The sequence below is a fragment of the Euprymna scolopes genome, chromosome 10 (assembly GCF_053919585.1).
Source record: "Euprymna scolopes isolate OS-2025 chromosome 10, ASM5391958v1, whole genome shotgun sequence".
Taxonomy (NCBI): domain Eukaryota; kingdom Metazoa; phylum Mollusca; class Cephalopoda; order Sepiida; family Sepiolidae; genus Euprymna; species Euprymna scolopes.
This window is the reverse complement of record NC_136491.1, coordinates 119731536-119745921: the sequence shown is the minus strand read 5'-3', so window position 1 is coordinate 119745921 and position 14386 is coordinate 119731536. Positions and strand designations below refer to the sequence as shown.

General features: G+C 30.4%; 1 protein-coding gene across 2 annotated transcripts in view; it reads right to left on the bottom strand.

Moving 5' to 3' along the window:
• Positions 1-14386, bottom strand: part of LOC145286245 (EEIG family member 2-like) — a 384201-nt gene that overhangs the window by 23149 nt on the left and 346666 nt on the right. For both annotated transcript variants that reach the window (XM_080135066.1, XM_080135065.1), the window contains one exon: positions 502-556. In XM_080135066.1, coding sequence (XP_079991192.1) covers positions 502-556 — 55 coding nt within the window. The remainder of the gene's footprint in view (positions 1-501; positions 557-14386) is intronic.

Below are 14386 nucleotides of genomic sequence, written 5' to 3'. Positions count from 1 at the left end.
ATTTTTAAAGTTTTGACATCCATCTGTCCTTAGGTTATATAGTAGTGAATACAGCTGGAGAGCTAAATATTTTGGTTTCAATTCTAGCTGGTATCACCCAAGTCTTTTTTTTTTACTTTTGAAATCACTATATATTGGGTACAATATATAATAATCAATAGAAAATTGGCTTTATAATATACACGAAATCTGCATAAATTAAAATATTTTTAAGCCTATTTTACCACGGTGCAATATGAGGTGACATGCTAGTTGTTAATAACCTTGAGTTTCTCAAAACTGATGCATGGTCCCCCATTAAACTGTAAAAAAGGAGTTATGTGATGATTTATTGTTAATCTGAATAACTGAAATTAGAAGCCAGCATAAAGCCCCGGTTGAGATATATATATATATATATATATATATATATATACACACACACACAAGCATACAAGATATTTAAGCATATATATAAGCGCATGATATTTTAATGCGAAAAGGAAGAACAACATTACTTACTCTTCGTCTTTCAACTTTTTGTAGATCATTCAGTGCTGACCCGGCACTAGGACTCCTGAAAGAAAAAAAAAAAAAAAATGACCATCCTTAATTCTTGTCAAACTATCATGATGCAAGTTTTTTTTTTTTCTTGTTTTTTTTTTTTTTTTTTTTTACATAGGCGTCACCACTTATCAAGGCCGATAGGCCACTCAAGGATAAAGGTTAAAGAGCGTACAGTAGTCAAAAGGACAATATAGTAATCGATAGTAATGGAAGTTCGGTAAATTTGTTAACTTAAGTGGAACGGCTCATCAGAAGTTTTATGGAATAGAAAAATTATTGCAACGGAAAGGGGAAGGGGGGGGGCATGGGGGAGAAAGGAAAGGGGGTATGAGGGGGAAGGGGGGCGACGGGAAAAAGAATAACGGCCAGAAAAAAGGGACAACGAAGAAGGAGGGACGATGAAGAAGGAGAAAAAGGGATAACGAAGAAGGAGAAAAAGGGCGACGAAGAAGAAACAAAGGGCGACGAAGAAGAAAAAAAGGGCGACGAAGAAGAAAAAAAGGGCGACGAAGAAGAAAAAAAGGGCGACGAAGAAGAAAAAAAGGGATGATGAAGAAAAAAGGGATGATGAAGAAAAAAGGGACGAAGACGGAGACGAAGGAGAAAAAGGGATGAATAAGGAGAAAAGGGGATGAAGGAGAAGGATGAAAGAGGAAGATGGAAAAAGAGGAAGAAAAGAAAAGACAAATAAGAAGAATGAAGAGGAACAACAATCTTCCCCACCACCGTAAGTCTTTTTTGCACGACATCGTATTAAGTTTCCAAAAAGTTGACCTTTTTTATGCGCATCAATTTTCATTATTTTATTTTAATTATTAAGACAATGTTTACTATAAATAATTCTATGTGATTAATTGAACGCAGAGTTGTTATTTTTAATCAAAAGCTTGGGAGGTTTTCATACTTTCCGAATTGCATCAAAGTGCAAGTGAATGGTTACGCCTAAGATTTAAACACTATTTTCATTGATCTGTCATTCTTAATCCACATTAACCCCATATCTACAAATGATAAAGAGTTTTTATTTAATACTTGTGACGTCATCGCATGAATTTTATGCACAAGATTTTTTTTTAATAATCGACTTTAAAATGCATACATATATTTGCATAAATGTGGAAAATCTACATTAAAAATTGTTCATTATTGTAAAATGAATTAGGAATGTTCTTGTGAAGACTAATACAGGTTCGAACGATAAAATTGTCATCCTAAAAAAGACGATATTCCATTTCTGTTTGATAAAAACCGGTTTTCTTTTTTTGTTGCAGACTATCTATTAGTTAGCCAGTTGTGTATAAATCCCAAAAGCTATTTCTGTCATGTCTGAAACGTGACACACTGTTCAACGAGTGAGATCGGAGATGCGCCGCTGTATAACTCATGCTCTCTACTGATCCAAGTTATGAAAACAGGGCCATTGCCAGCACCCTCAAAATGTATCGCTGAATTGCCATGAATAACAGGGACGTGCCCATGGTGATGTCTTCGGTGTGGTTTCAAGTGAAGGCCACATCATGCCACCACACTTCATCGAAATCAGCTTGAAAGTAAACACCAAAGTGTATCTGAATGTGCTGAAGAGTGTGGTGATCCTCTCGTGCAATCAGGTGGTCGCTGGCAGACCCTGGGTGTAATAGCAGGACTCTGCGCCAGCCCGCAAGTCCAAAGAGACCTAGGCTTGGCTTCAGATAGAGTGCTACGACTTTGTACACTTCTCTCACTGGTTCCTCCCTCCTCCCCCGATCTGAACCCGCTAGACTACTTCGTTGGATCGTACATCGAGAACATCACCAACATGACCTCCCACAACAAAGCCAGCCTGATCGCTGAGCTCCTGCCGGCGCTTGTGGAAAAGGTATGCTCACAGTTCCGGACCTGTATTGAGGCAGTGATTGAGGCTGAAGGCGACTACATAGAATAGATGTCAGCTCTATTACATAATCAAGTTACTTGAATTGACTTTTTCCTAAAAGTTTTATAATAAAGCTATAGTGATGTTTTCTTTAGGGCGAAAACTTTATCGTTCCACCCTGTATATATGTATAGAAAATATATGTATGTATATATGTATATATAGAAAATATATAAAAAATTGCTCCAAAAGGATCAGGTGGTTGCTGTAGGAATCACAAGTATAGGAGAGGGCTCAATGTGGAGCAGAGCATGCATACGAGTTAAAAGAAAAAAATCCAACACAAACTTAGCCCAATCTCAAATTTATTTCAATCCTGCATGGGCCTCAGCAAACGAGTTGAGCTAGTCAGGTCCATAGCTGACTTAAAAGCTTTTTAAGTTTGTGTTTGATATTTTTCTTTTAACACACACACACACATTCAAGCATGTCTGATTGAACACGACAGAGTTATTCTTTTTCCCGATTTTTCTGGATATCTTTTCCATTTCTGCTGGCATGTTGTATAAAATGGCGCTCAAAAGTTGTTGTTCAGTCATATTCTTCTCAAGCGCTTTCTATCGGTGCATCTGATTATCATCATGAGCGATTGTTGTTGTTGTCATTATAAATACCTACAGTCGTCCAACATTAGAAATATCTTGACTAACAATACTAAAATTACTAGAAGCCATACTTATCAAAAAACTACAGCTCCTTTTTAAGCGGATCTCATTCCACACCGGGACAAATACACTAACAGTATTTAATAACTACCAGAAAACTAAATAAACTATCAAATAGGAAAATCAAAAGTAAAAATAAAATTCACCCCTAACCTTCCTGCACCAATCTTTATAACCAATAAAAAAAAAAAAAATTTTTTTTAATTATAAACGCATCAAGCCTCAAAGGAAAATAAAAAGAAAACAATAAAAACAATAATCGCTCCTGATAATAATCGGATGCACCGACAGAAAGCGCTCAAGAAGAATATGGCTGAGCAACAACTTATGGGTGCCATTTTATACAACATGCCAGCAGAATTAAGCCCGCTCAGCAAATGGAAAACATAAACAGAAAAATCGGATAAAAGAATAACTGTTGTGTTCAATCAGACGTGCTTAAATAATGACTTGCTGTCAAAATATATATATATATATATATATATACACAGACACAGAGTGCCTGTTGAAATAAGACCAAATGTAAATTTCTCAAATTTCAAAAATATTTTGAAGAATTAGAATTGAAATTGTTTTGTCTAATTCAAAAGTATTAGATAAACACACAGGAAGATTCTCAGAATTTTTCTAAAGAGAAGAAACAAAAAATTAATATTTAGGTTATTACAGCTGGTCAAAATTATAAGACCATAAGACAAATCAATAAATAACTTTACAAACATATTATTAATTAATATTAATTAGTTGAAAATTTCGCTTGGGTATGCTTCTCACACGCTCTTATCAAAGCTCTGCTGGAATTATACGGAACACATTAAACACAAAAATCTTCTTTGGTCTCAAATTGGGTCCCATCTTTATGCACTTCTTTCGCCATCCAAGATTTTCTCAATTTAAATCTATCAGATCTAAATCCTAATTTAGATCTGAAGAACAAGAAGAATGAGTCAAAAGTTGAATTGCGTGAATTATGGATTGCTGATTTATCTTGTTCAAAAAATCTTGTTTTGTCCACACAGTTTTAGGCAATTAGTTAGGATGTAAGCACATTCAAGCACTGCAACATATCTAAAAAAAAATGTTTGTCAACCTTCCATGAGTTGTAACATGAGGCTTCCCATTAAACAGAAAGTAAGCCACACCACCAATGATCCTACTCCACTGTGCCTCGTCGGAGAAGTTTCATTTGGAGTTTCTTTGCATTGTTAGTAGTGCTGCAAACCACCAGGGCCATAGAGGTTAAAATTTTTTCTCTTCAGAAAAACACTACTTGCTTGCTTCCAATTTTAAATACCTTAAGTCTGATAATCTTCAGCACATTGTAGATTGGAGGCTTTATAACGAGAAAGAAGGTGGTTTTTGCAATAGTCTTCTTTTTTTTTTCTAAACCTCTTTTTGTTTAAATGTCGCCAAATTGTTCAGGAACCACAACCTGCATTCGTATTAGACTTTATTTGCCCTCTTACTCGCCCCTTCCCCAATTATTTTTCTATCAAGAGCAGGAGTGATTTTCTGGATGACCAGTGGTTTATGTTGTATATTCAGCGAGATTCTCTAAAAAAGTTTGAGGTAGTACTCTTCCTACTATTTAATTCACTTGCGGTTGCTGTGTGTAAAGATCACGTTTTTTAAGTTCCACAATTCTGCCTCGCTCAAAAATGTTCCTTTCGTCATTTTAAAACTCATACAAATCATAGTCATCGATAACATCCCCTGAAAAGATCTTCTATACAGCTGACTAATTTGTTTACATTTGGAGATGAATAGTGTTTTACAATCATGATCTTATTATGTCCAAGCAGAAAAGACTTCTTTTTTTTTTTTTTTTAGATTGTGGTGAATAATTTAAGATACATTTTTTTTTAAAGAAAATTTTTACATTTCAAAAGGTTTTAAGGGTTCATTTTTTATATTTTTTAAGTAGAATTTTTCCAAAAAATATATATTTTACATGCTCAAAATGCCAATTTTAAGTGTGGTTTTATCATTCAGACGAGAACTGTATATATATATATATATATATATATATATATATATATATATATATATATATATATATATATATAAGTATAATTTTTTTCAACTCAATATTAACAATTATTTTATATCTACAGACACTAGTGTTTCATGCTTATGAAAATATCAGTATAGGAAGTGATAATTACTGCTGGTTAAGAGATTTGAACCCAGCCACAAAGCAACTGTTGATTTTGTAGTTTAATATCTTACTTCAAGGCTACTAGCAATTAACACAAGGAAATTAAATGCCTATGTATGTATGTACTCTCACACACTGATAAAAAAGTTATTTATACAAACATAATATTGCTGCACATTAAAAAAATGTTTCGGTCAGAGGTACAGAAAATTAGCCATCTTCAAACCTAGAATGCCTTTTCTTTATGCTTTCATTTTTATGAGCACTTAATATAAACACAGTAAGGTTCTCTTATACTTTTTTTCTTATAAAAAAATACTGCATATAATCCTTAGTGAGTTCATATAACAGTGGCCAATAATAGAACTGCTTATTATGTATCAAAGATTTTCTTACATATATAAGCATATTTTTTGCAACACATCTGCATAAATGTTTCAGTCAGAGCCATGAATAGTCAGACCTTCTCAGGACATCTTTAGCATTAAATTTAGTGAAATAAAGAAAAATTACTTTCTGAAATTGAACACGTGATCAGTTCATAAAAAAAAAAAAATTGAATCATCTAATATATTATTACTGTCTTTTAAATTAAAATAATGATTTTTTTATTTATCAGTTTATTTTGAGTGGTGATACACATTTGCATTCATTTGTGAAACCTAAAATGTAATTGATATATGTAATAAAAAAAAAAAAATCAAATAATAAATATTTTTACAAAATATATCCTAATTTAGTTTTATTTACATTTGGCCTGCTTTGGTGTAAGTTACATGTGTTTGGAAACATTTGGTTAAGTGTATGCATACTTAAGAATACATATCATGTCTATGTGTTCATATATTATAATCTATTGGGATTCGTATGCTATGTTATGTCAACTTTGATTCCGTGAATTTATGCCAGATGTTTAGCTGAATGTAAAATGTTATTCATATTTTTAGGATATAATAATAGTAATACCACTCATATATGCATATTATTTCATGTATTCAAATAAAATTTTCTAAGATATAATATATTATGTATAAATTTTTCAGTGCTCTATATGCGAGTAGAAAATAACTACAGCAATTAATCTACCCAGAATATTCTGCTTTTCATCATTATAAGAACGTGTCAGGTTAATGCATGGAATTGATATTACTGTGGGTGTATATATATATATATATATATATATATATATATATATATATATATATACACACACACACACATTGCTAGCTTGCCAATCAGATTCTTTGCCCCCATTTACATAAGCCAACGTTCAGGCTTTTATCAAACAAAAGTTTAGCTAACTTCTACTTCACCTTTGTTTTTGGAGAAGGGATGTCATCCTTCTTTGTGTATTAAAAAGTAACCTTGTTTTAATATATGTATATATATATATATATATATATATATATATTTTATATTATACCAAATAAATGACTGAAACAGTAATGTATGGAATACTTTTACTCGTACTATATATATCTAAGTGCATTTTATTATTATTGATATATATATATATATATATATATATATACACGAGCAAACAGTTAATAAAACATGTTAAAAAACACTTTGAAATGAGTTAAAAACATATTTAATCTGAAAAGGAAATACTAGATAAGTCCACTTATCTAGTGTTTCCTTTTCAGATTAAATATGTTTTTAACTCATTTCAAAGTGTTTTTTAACATGTTTTATTAACTGTTTGCTCGTATTATAAGCTCTATCTCCTATTTGGTTTTATCGAGTGTTTACATCTGGCTGAGATAACTTTATAAACATTAATTCTTTAATATTTATAATATACTTTAATTTTACCATCTTGGATCATTTTGGTAAATTTAATTGTAATTTTTATCATATATATATATATATATATATTACCTTATTATCCCCGCTTTCCTCACCCAAGGACACCTCATATTTTGTAATAATAAATTTAAATGAATGAGTCAGTGTGTTTATTTACTAGTGATCGGATGATACCAATATTTTTACCAATTCCCATACAATTACTGATTCTTCTCTAAATTTTTTATTCCGATTCTGTTAAAATCCCTAAATATTTAGCTACAGAGTTGTTGTTTTTTTCTGATTACCATGAAAGCCCACATAATTTGTGCATACATTTTCACAAGTGTAAACATACACTTTTAGAAGCATAATCTATAGATTTTAGTTTTACTGGTACTTTAAAATAAATATTCATCATTAGTACCAATAATAATAAATTGAGTTTTAAACAAAAAATTTTTTTAAATTGTTTTTGGCGCCGGAAAATAGATACCAATTTTTCCGATTCCAACTCACCAAAAAGTTCCGACATTTCTGATATTTCATTAAAAATATATGAATAAAATACGAGTAATAATTAAATATATCTCCTTGTTTTGCAATGTGTACTAATGATATATATAAATATATATGCACTAATATTTTTTCGACAAACTGCAAATTTAAAAATCTTGCTTTTAAATCTTTTCTTGCTAAGTATTCTGACTGAACGAATACTACTTAACCATTCTTATATAATAATGGGGAATTGACTTTGTCCATGGAATATTCCTTAAATTAATTTGAAATGAAATTATTTCATACAAAAACAGAAATCCATATACAAGACATTAAAATTATATTCATAATATGACAAAATTATACAACATAAAACAACGTTGATGAAAAAAAAACATTAAAAAAGACTTGTCTACAAAAAAATGGAAGCACACATAATAGGTTTTATAAGCTAATTTTTGTGCTGCTAGATTTTAGATACGATATCCAATTTCATTTTTTTTTTTTTTTTTTTTTTTAGATATACAGCAAATATTTAGTATTAAAAAAAAAAGGATGCTTCATAAAAAAAAAAAAAAAGGGATGCTTCATAACGTTTGGAACCTTTTCTAGAACGTAATAATTGAAACTCTTGAAGCACCCAAAAATATATTTTATTACTTTTAAACTAAAAACGTCACTAATGAAAAATGTTATAAGCATTCTCATGCTAATTATTATCCATATTTAAAAATAACTCATTTGCTTTTACTACTAATACAGTTCTTGATTACGACCTTCATGGATGGACCCCTAGTTATGCTACAATCCCCAAATAGCAGGGGCCCATTTATGATACAATATGTAACATGATTGAGGACAAGAAAAAATATAAAAAGTTAAAAATTCCAACAAATAATTATTGTTCTTCAATTTATTTAGGAGAAAATATTAAAAAAAAAAAAAAAAAAAAAAAAAAAAAAAAAAACAACAACAAAAAAAAAACAGAAATGAATGTATTGCAAATAATGAAATGTAGAACGATGAATGCAAGGTTTGTATTTTCAAAAGTCAAGGAAAATCAGTGAAAATGCAACAAGCAGGGGTCCCCACAGTAATTTCTGAGATATGAAAGGAATATATATATATATATATATATATATATATATATATTACAATGTGAACAGGTGTTTAATATTGATAAGGAAATGCAAAAAATTCAAGTGTCATATATATATATACACACACACATAATGGTGTATGTGTGAAAGGGTATTGGATATTAGTACATCTAGATTTTGTAAAATGAAACAAATTAAAAACCCCAAAAATGTCTAAAAAAATGGAAAAGTGATTAAGTGAAATGAAGACATGTTTACCGGTATAAACAAGAACCATATATATATATATATATATTAGGAGAGTAGAAAATGGATCTTAGGTTTACTTTCGGCAACCTCTTAACTCTGGTTTGCTTATTTTATCTTTTAGTCCTCACATTCCATGTGTGATGTTCCTGACAAGGGGGAAAGAATAGCTATTTTCTGAGTCAGAATCTATGTATCAAATACTTATCATTGGCTAGGTTTAATATATTAGCTCTTTACATTCAGTTGTCTTCATGCATGGTATGGAGTAATTTCCATGAAAAATATATTTGTAATATTTTTATCCACATACATTGCATTCTAACTACAACTCCATATTGCTAGAATCAGCAAGATTTGAAATCAAAACCTCAGTGGACGATATTGGGTGCTCTACCAACTGAGCTAAACAAAACTGTTTGTGGTTCTTGGAGAAATTATATTGTATATAAACGAAGCCATTCATTTATTATTACTTTTTTGTTATGGTACTGATAATCAAAAGTACTCAATTCTTTTTACAGAAGAGCATTTCATTAACACACACACACACACACACACACACACACACACACACACACACACACACACACACACACACACACACACACACACACACACACACACACACACACACACAAAAAAAAAAAAAAAAAAAAAATCTGCTTTATTGATCCCAGTCTGAAACTTCTGATGATCAGTGATAGCATTAAACTAACTAAATTCATTTTGAGAAGATGTTGTAGATTGTTTGAAATACTGTGCATAGTACGACAGGAGCTGTTTGAAGGCTATATCAATGCAGTTTGTGGGAAAAACTGGACACAAGTTAGTATATAAAAGAATAATATTAAGATTTTCAATAATTTTCAGTTATGTTATGCTTATTTATCAACATAATGTGTCTTACAAGATGGTAGGCATTGATGTCCCTCATTTAGTAGTATCTCTTCTTCAGGGAAGAGAAAAAAAAAAAGAAACGTAAACCAAAAAAAAGCTACAATAATTCCTAACAATACGTAATATCCATCACAACTCATATCTTGGAAATTGATCTGACAGCCAGACTGTGACACTGGCTTCTGGAAATAAAGAAATAAATAAAAAATTAAGCAGACAAAGGAAAGCCTCACTGAACAGTTGTACATGTTTCTTTTTTCTTTTCTCCCCTGAATGAGACCTCAACACCTATCTTGTACAACACATTATGTTGATAAATAACCGTAATGTGAACATATACACGGCTATGATAATACATTTAGAACCTAAAATTTCCCATTTTTCTAGCATCCACTGTTTTATTTTTTTTGTAAAATCTAATATATAAAAGGCTATATGCCAGTCTGTCTGTCTGTCTCCGTATTTTCAAAAACTATCTCTTCCAAAACTAAAACTTGCAGAGCGGCGCTTGGGGGCCTCAAATGATTGAATTTTTTATGGACCATTCTTTTATGGGTCTTTAACCAATAAAAATAGTTTTTAAAGAGGTCCAAAAAAGGGGTTAAAATTAAAAACTTCGTTATACATTTTATACATTCATTTTAGTTTATTTCTAATTAGTTCATATGCATATCACGTTCGTACAGTGGTAACGTCAACAGCTTTGCTTTCAGTTTCAATGCTAGCTGATGGCACCCAAATACTTTTTTTTTTTACTTTTGAAATCACAACTATAATAATATATACGAAATCTGGACAAATTAAAATATCATATTTAAGCATATTTTACGACTGGGCAAAGTTGAGCGCCCCGCCCTTTCCCAGCTAGTAATTTATATAGTAAAAGATTTATAAATTATTTTTTTTAAACTGACAATAATTAGGTTTTTTAAGTAAATTATAGATATAGATAAAAGATTCTTTGGTTCTTGACCAGAATTCCCCTCATATTAAAAAAAAAAAAAAACAAATAAAAAAATCTGTATGATGTACATACTTTGATAAAATGAAAATATCATATTCCAAAAATCACGTAAATTGATCAAGTAGTTTTATGTTTAAAGGAAATCAAATTTTATAGGTATGAGATGTGATTGTTTCGCTATTTTGAAAAAAATCTAAAAACAAGGAAGGTAATTCAACATATTTCTAAACAAGATTTTTATTGTAATGCCTACGAATTCCTATTAATCACTTAAAAAAATTTTTCTTTGAAAAAATAAAACTACCTGATCAATTCATGTGATTTTTAGAATATGATATTTTCGTTTTGTCACAGGTATGTACACTGTACAGATTTTTCTTGATTTTTTTAAGATAGGCAGAATTATGGACAAAAACCAAATTTTTTTGTACAAAACTAATCAAAACAAGTATTAATCCTATTAAGGTGGTTGCAGTTGCCACTCGGTCTCTGAAAAAGTAGAAATACAGAAAAAATATGCAATCAGAAAAGTCAAGAAAGAGAAGATTAATAAAGCAGATATGTTAAACTAAGCCCAACACCATTTTAAATTACGGCTGATCCAACCAGCAGATTCTTGTTGTATTAAATTCTATGTTGAATAAATTTCATATTATAGTAAAGATTTCATAAATAAGAGTCTAGAAATACAAAATAGGAAATAATTTGTATTATTTGGGTTCTTCAAATTATATATATATATATATATATATATATATATATATATATATATTAGTGATGCCACGATTCCAATGATTTTCCTGATTCTGATAGAATTACAGATTCCGATTCTTTATATATATCTCTAATTATTTAAGTATAAGATTGTTATTTTCCTCTGTTTTCATAAAAACACATGTTAAATATGCAGATATTTTCCTAAACGTCGAAATACACTTGTGGAGAGTGATTTATCGATTTTAACTTTACTAGTATTTTAAAATCAATAAATATTTATTATTTTATCATTATTACCAGCAAAGAAGATTTTTCTTTTATACAAAATCAAATAAAAGAAAAAAAAATGACAAAAGAATCATTTAGGCATCAAAAAATAGGCATCAATTTTTCCGATTCCGATACCCCAGAATCTTCCAATTTTTCAAATTCCCAATTCAGATTAATCGTCCCAACACTAATATATGTTTATATATACCAGCTTGCAGGTATTCAAGAGTGATAACTAATGAATTCAACAAGGTTATTAAGAGTGTTCAATAAAAGAAGAGCAATATATTTTTTATTAATATAAACAAATTTACAAGGTTGTGATACTGGACATGATAATGTTTCAGACAGATGGTTGGTTAAAATCACAAGTCTTCATCAAGCCACTAAAAAAATGGTTGCTTTCCACAGAGGAAACCAGTGAGGACTGGTTTTATCACTATATATCAGTGAGATATATATATCACTGATATATAGAGATAAAACAAACAAAATAGGTTTCAGGCTGCTAAAATTCATACTAGAATTGTCCAGAAAGAGCCATGAAATACTGGATAAAATACTTCATAACAATTCAGTTGTAAAATTACACTTTTCTTGAGGTTCTTTTGAAGGTTCAATCCTCAGTGTGATCAATACTCAAAATACAATTACAAATTACTTAGGACTTCTATCCAGTCAAGGCTGACGGAATCAGAGCATGTTACCTTTGTTGTTTAAATAAGGAGTTAAAAATAACACTCAAAATGATAACAGTAGTCCAAAGAATCTAAAAAATTAAGAAACATTTTTTAATTTTTGGTCTTCTATCTTGAAACGATGGATACCCTTTGTAAAACGTGTCTGTGCAAAGAATTTATAATGAAACGAGTGTTGCTTTATTCCCAACAGTATTTCTCATGAATGTGTATTGCTGTAATTCATTAGCAAAATTCCAAGATGGCTGGAAACGGTGTTGGAATAAGTGGAGAAAGATTGCTGTTATTTTGGAAGTTTCCTCCTAGATTATTTGTAGAACTAAGGTTTGAGATTTTAGTCCACCCCACTATTTAATCCATAGCTGGTGAGGGTTGAATATGTGGATCTATACCGTTACTAAAAGGTATTAGTGAAAGTATATTCCTAAATAGCTAGTTTTACCAACAAAGTTTTCCATTCCAAAAAGAATTTGTTTTATATAGAAAGGAAAGTAAATATACGAGTTACTTCCCTTGGACTCATAGTTTAAAAATCATTTTTATCTGAAAATGATTTTTAAAAAAAGTACAACAGTCTTTTTCCTTTAATAAATAATATATTTTAAAAGAAAATGAAATAAAAAGATCAAACTTTTTGCTGAGAACAAACCAAAATGATACAAGTAACTAGACATGATTCATTTTAATAAAAAATAGTTGATCATAATCAAGGATATGGTATCATTTTAACAAGATGTGAAACAAAACTAATTTGTACCATGCAAATCATTGACATCAGTAAGGGAAAGAAAGGTGTAGAGACTAACTCATCCCAGATTATACAATAATTAAAATTAAATTAAATGTTTCAAAATGAAGGCCAATTAGTTATGCATTTTATGAAAGGAAATTGCACTTTTTGCATGTGTGTCCGTAAAGATAAAATTCAGAAACTACAAAAGATATGCTTACAAGCTATATATTATCACATTCAGTGTGATCTCCACCTTGTTATAATATATATATATATATATATATATATAAAAATACTATAATATCCATTCACTTATAATCAACAGATTTTGTAAGCATGTGGCAAATATAAATCGTTATTTGAATGAACTGGATTTGAATTGAATTGAATTTAATCACCTGAATATGATAAGTTTGAATTTAATTTGTTCTACAGAAACATTTTCATAAAACCCACACCTGACCTTGTGTCTAAAATTCTATATATATGAAATGTTATACACAAATATATATATATATATATATATATATATATATATATATGAAGTAATAGCATTTGTTCATGTATATGCGTGTGTCTACTACAGCCCACACCACTGAGCCAATCATGACCAAACCTGGCATGATGGTGGTCCCCCACCTAGAGATGGTGCACCCCACTAACCAAGGTAACGGTCAAAGTCATAGCCTATGTATATATACTCTCCTACAGCCCACACTACTGGACTGATCATGATCAAACCTGACATGATGGTCTCCGACCTAGGGATGGTGCACACTATTTTTCAAGGTCAAAGGTTATGGTTAGGACTTTGCTAGTATATATATATATATAAAATATTGTTTTATATACTGTATATTTAAAATGTAGCAAGGTCCAGGGCGACGCCAAGAACCTTGCTCAGATAGGTAAAGATAAGTGAGGATGTACAGTTAAGATAGTTCATGCTGACACTTGGTCAAGAAAAACAGAAGTCCATAAAATTTAGTCCATCAGGAAGGTTTAGGCAGCTTTGAGTTGATAAGTGCAGAAACAATATCGGTTTGCTTTGGTAATTTGATAATGGGATTTCTTTAAAACAACAGAGATGAGGGAAGAGATTGGTTTTTCTGGTGGAGTGTTTGACATGGGGGTTTCAGAAATTTATCTTTTTCTCCAAAGTCCGGAATGTGTTTTTATTGTCAA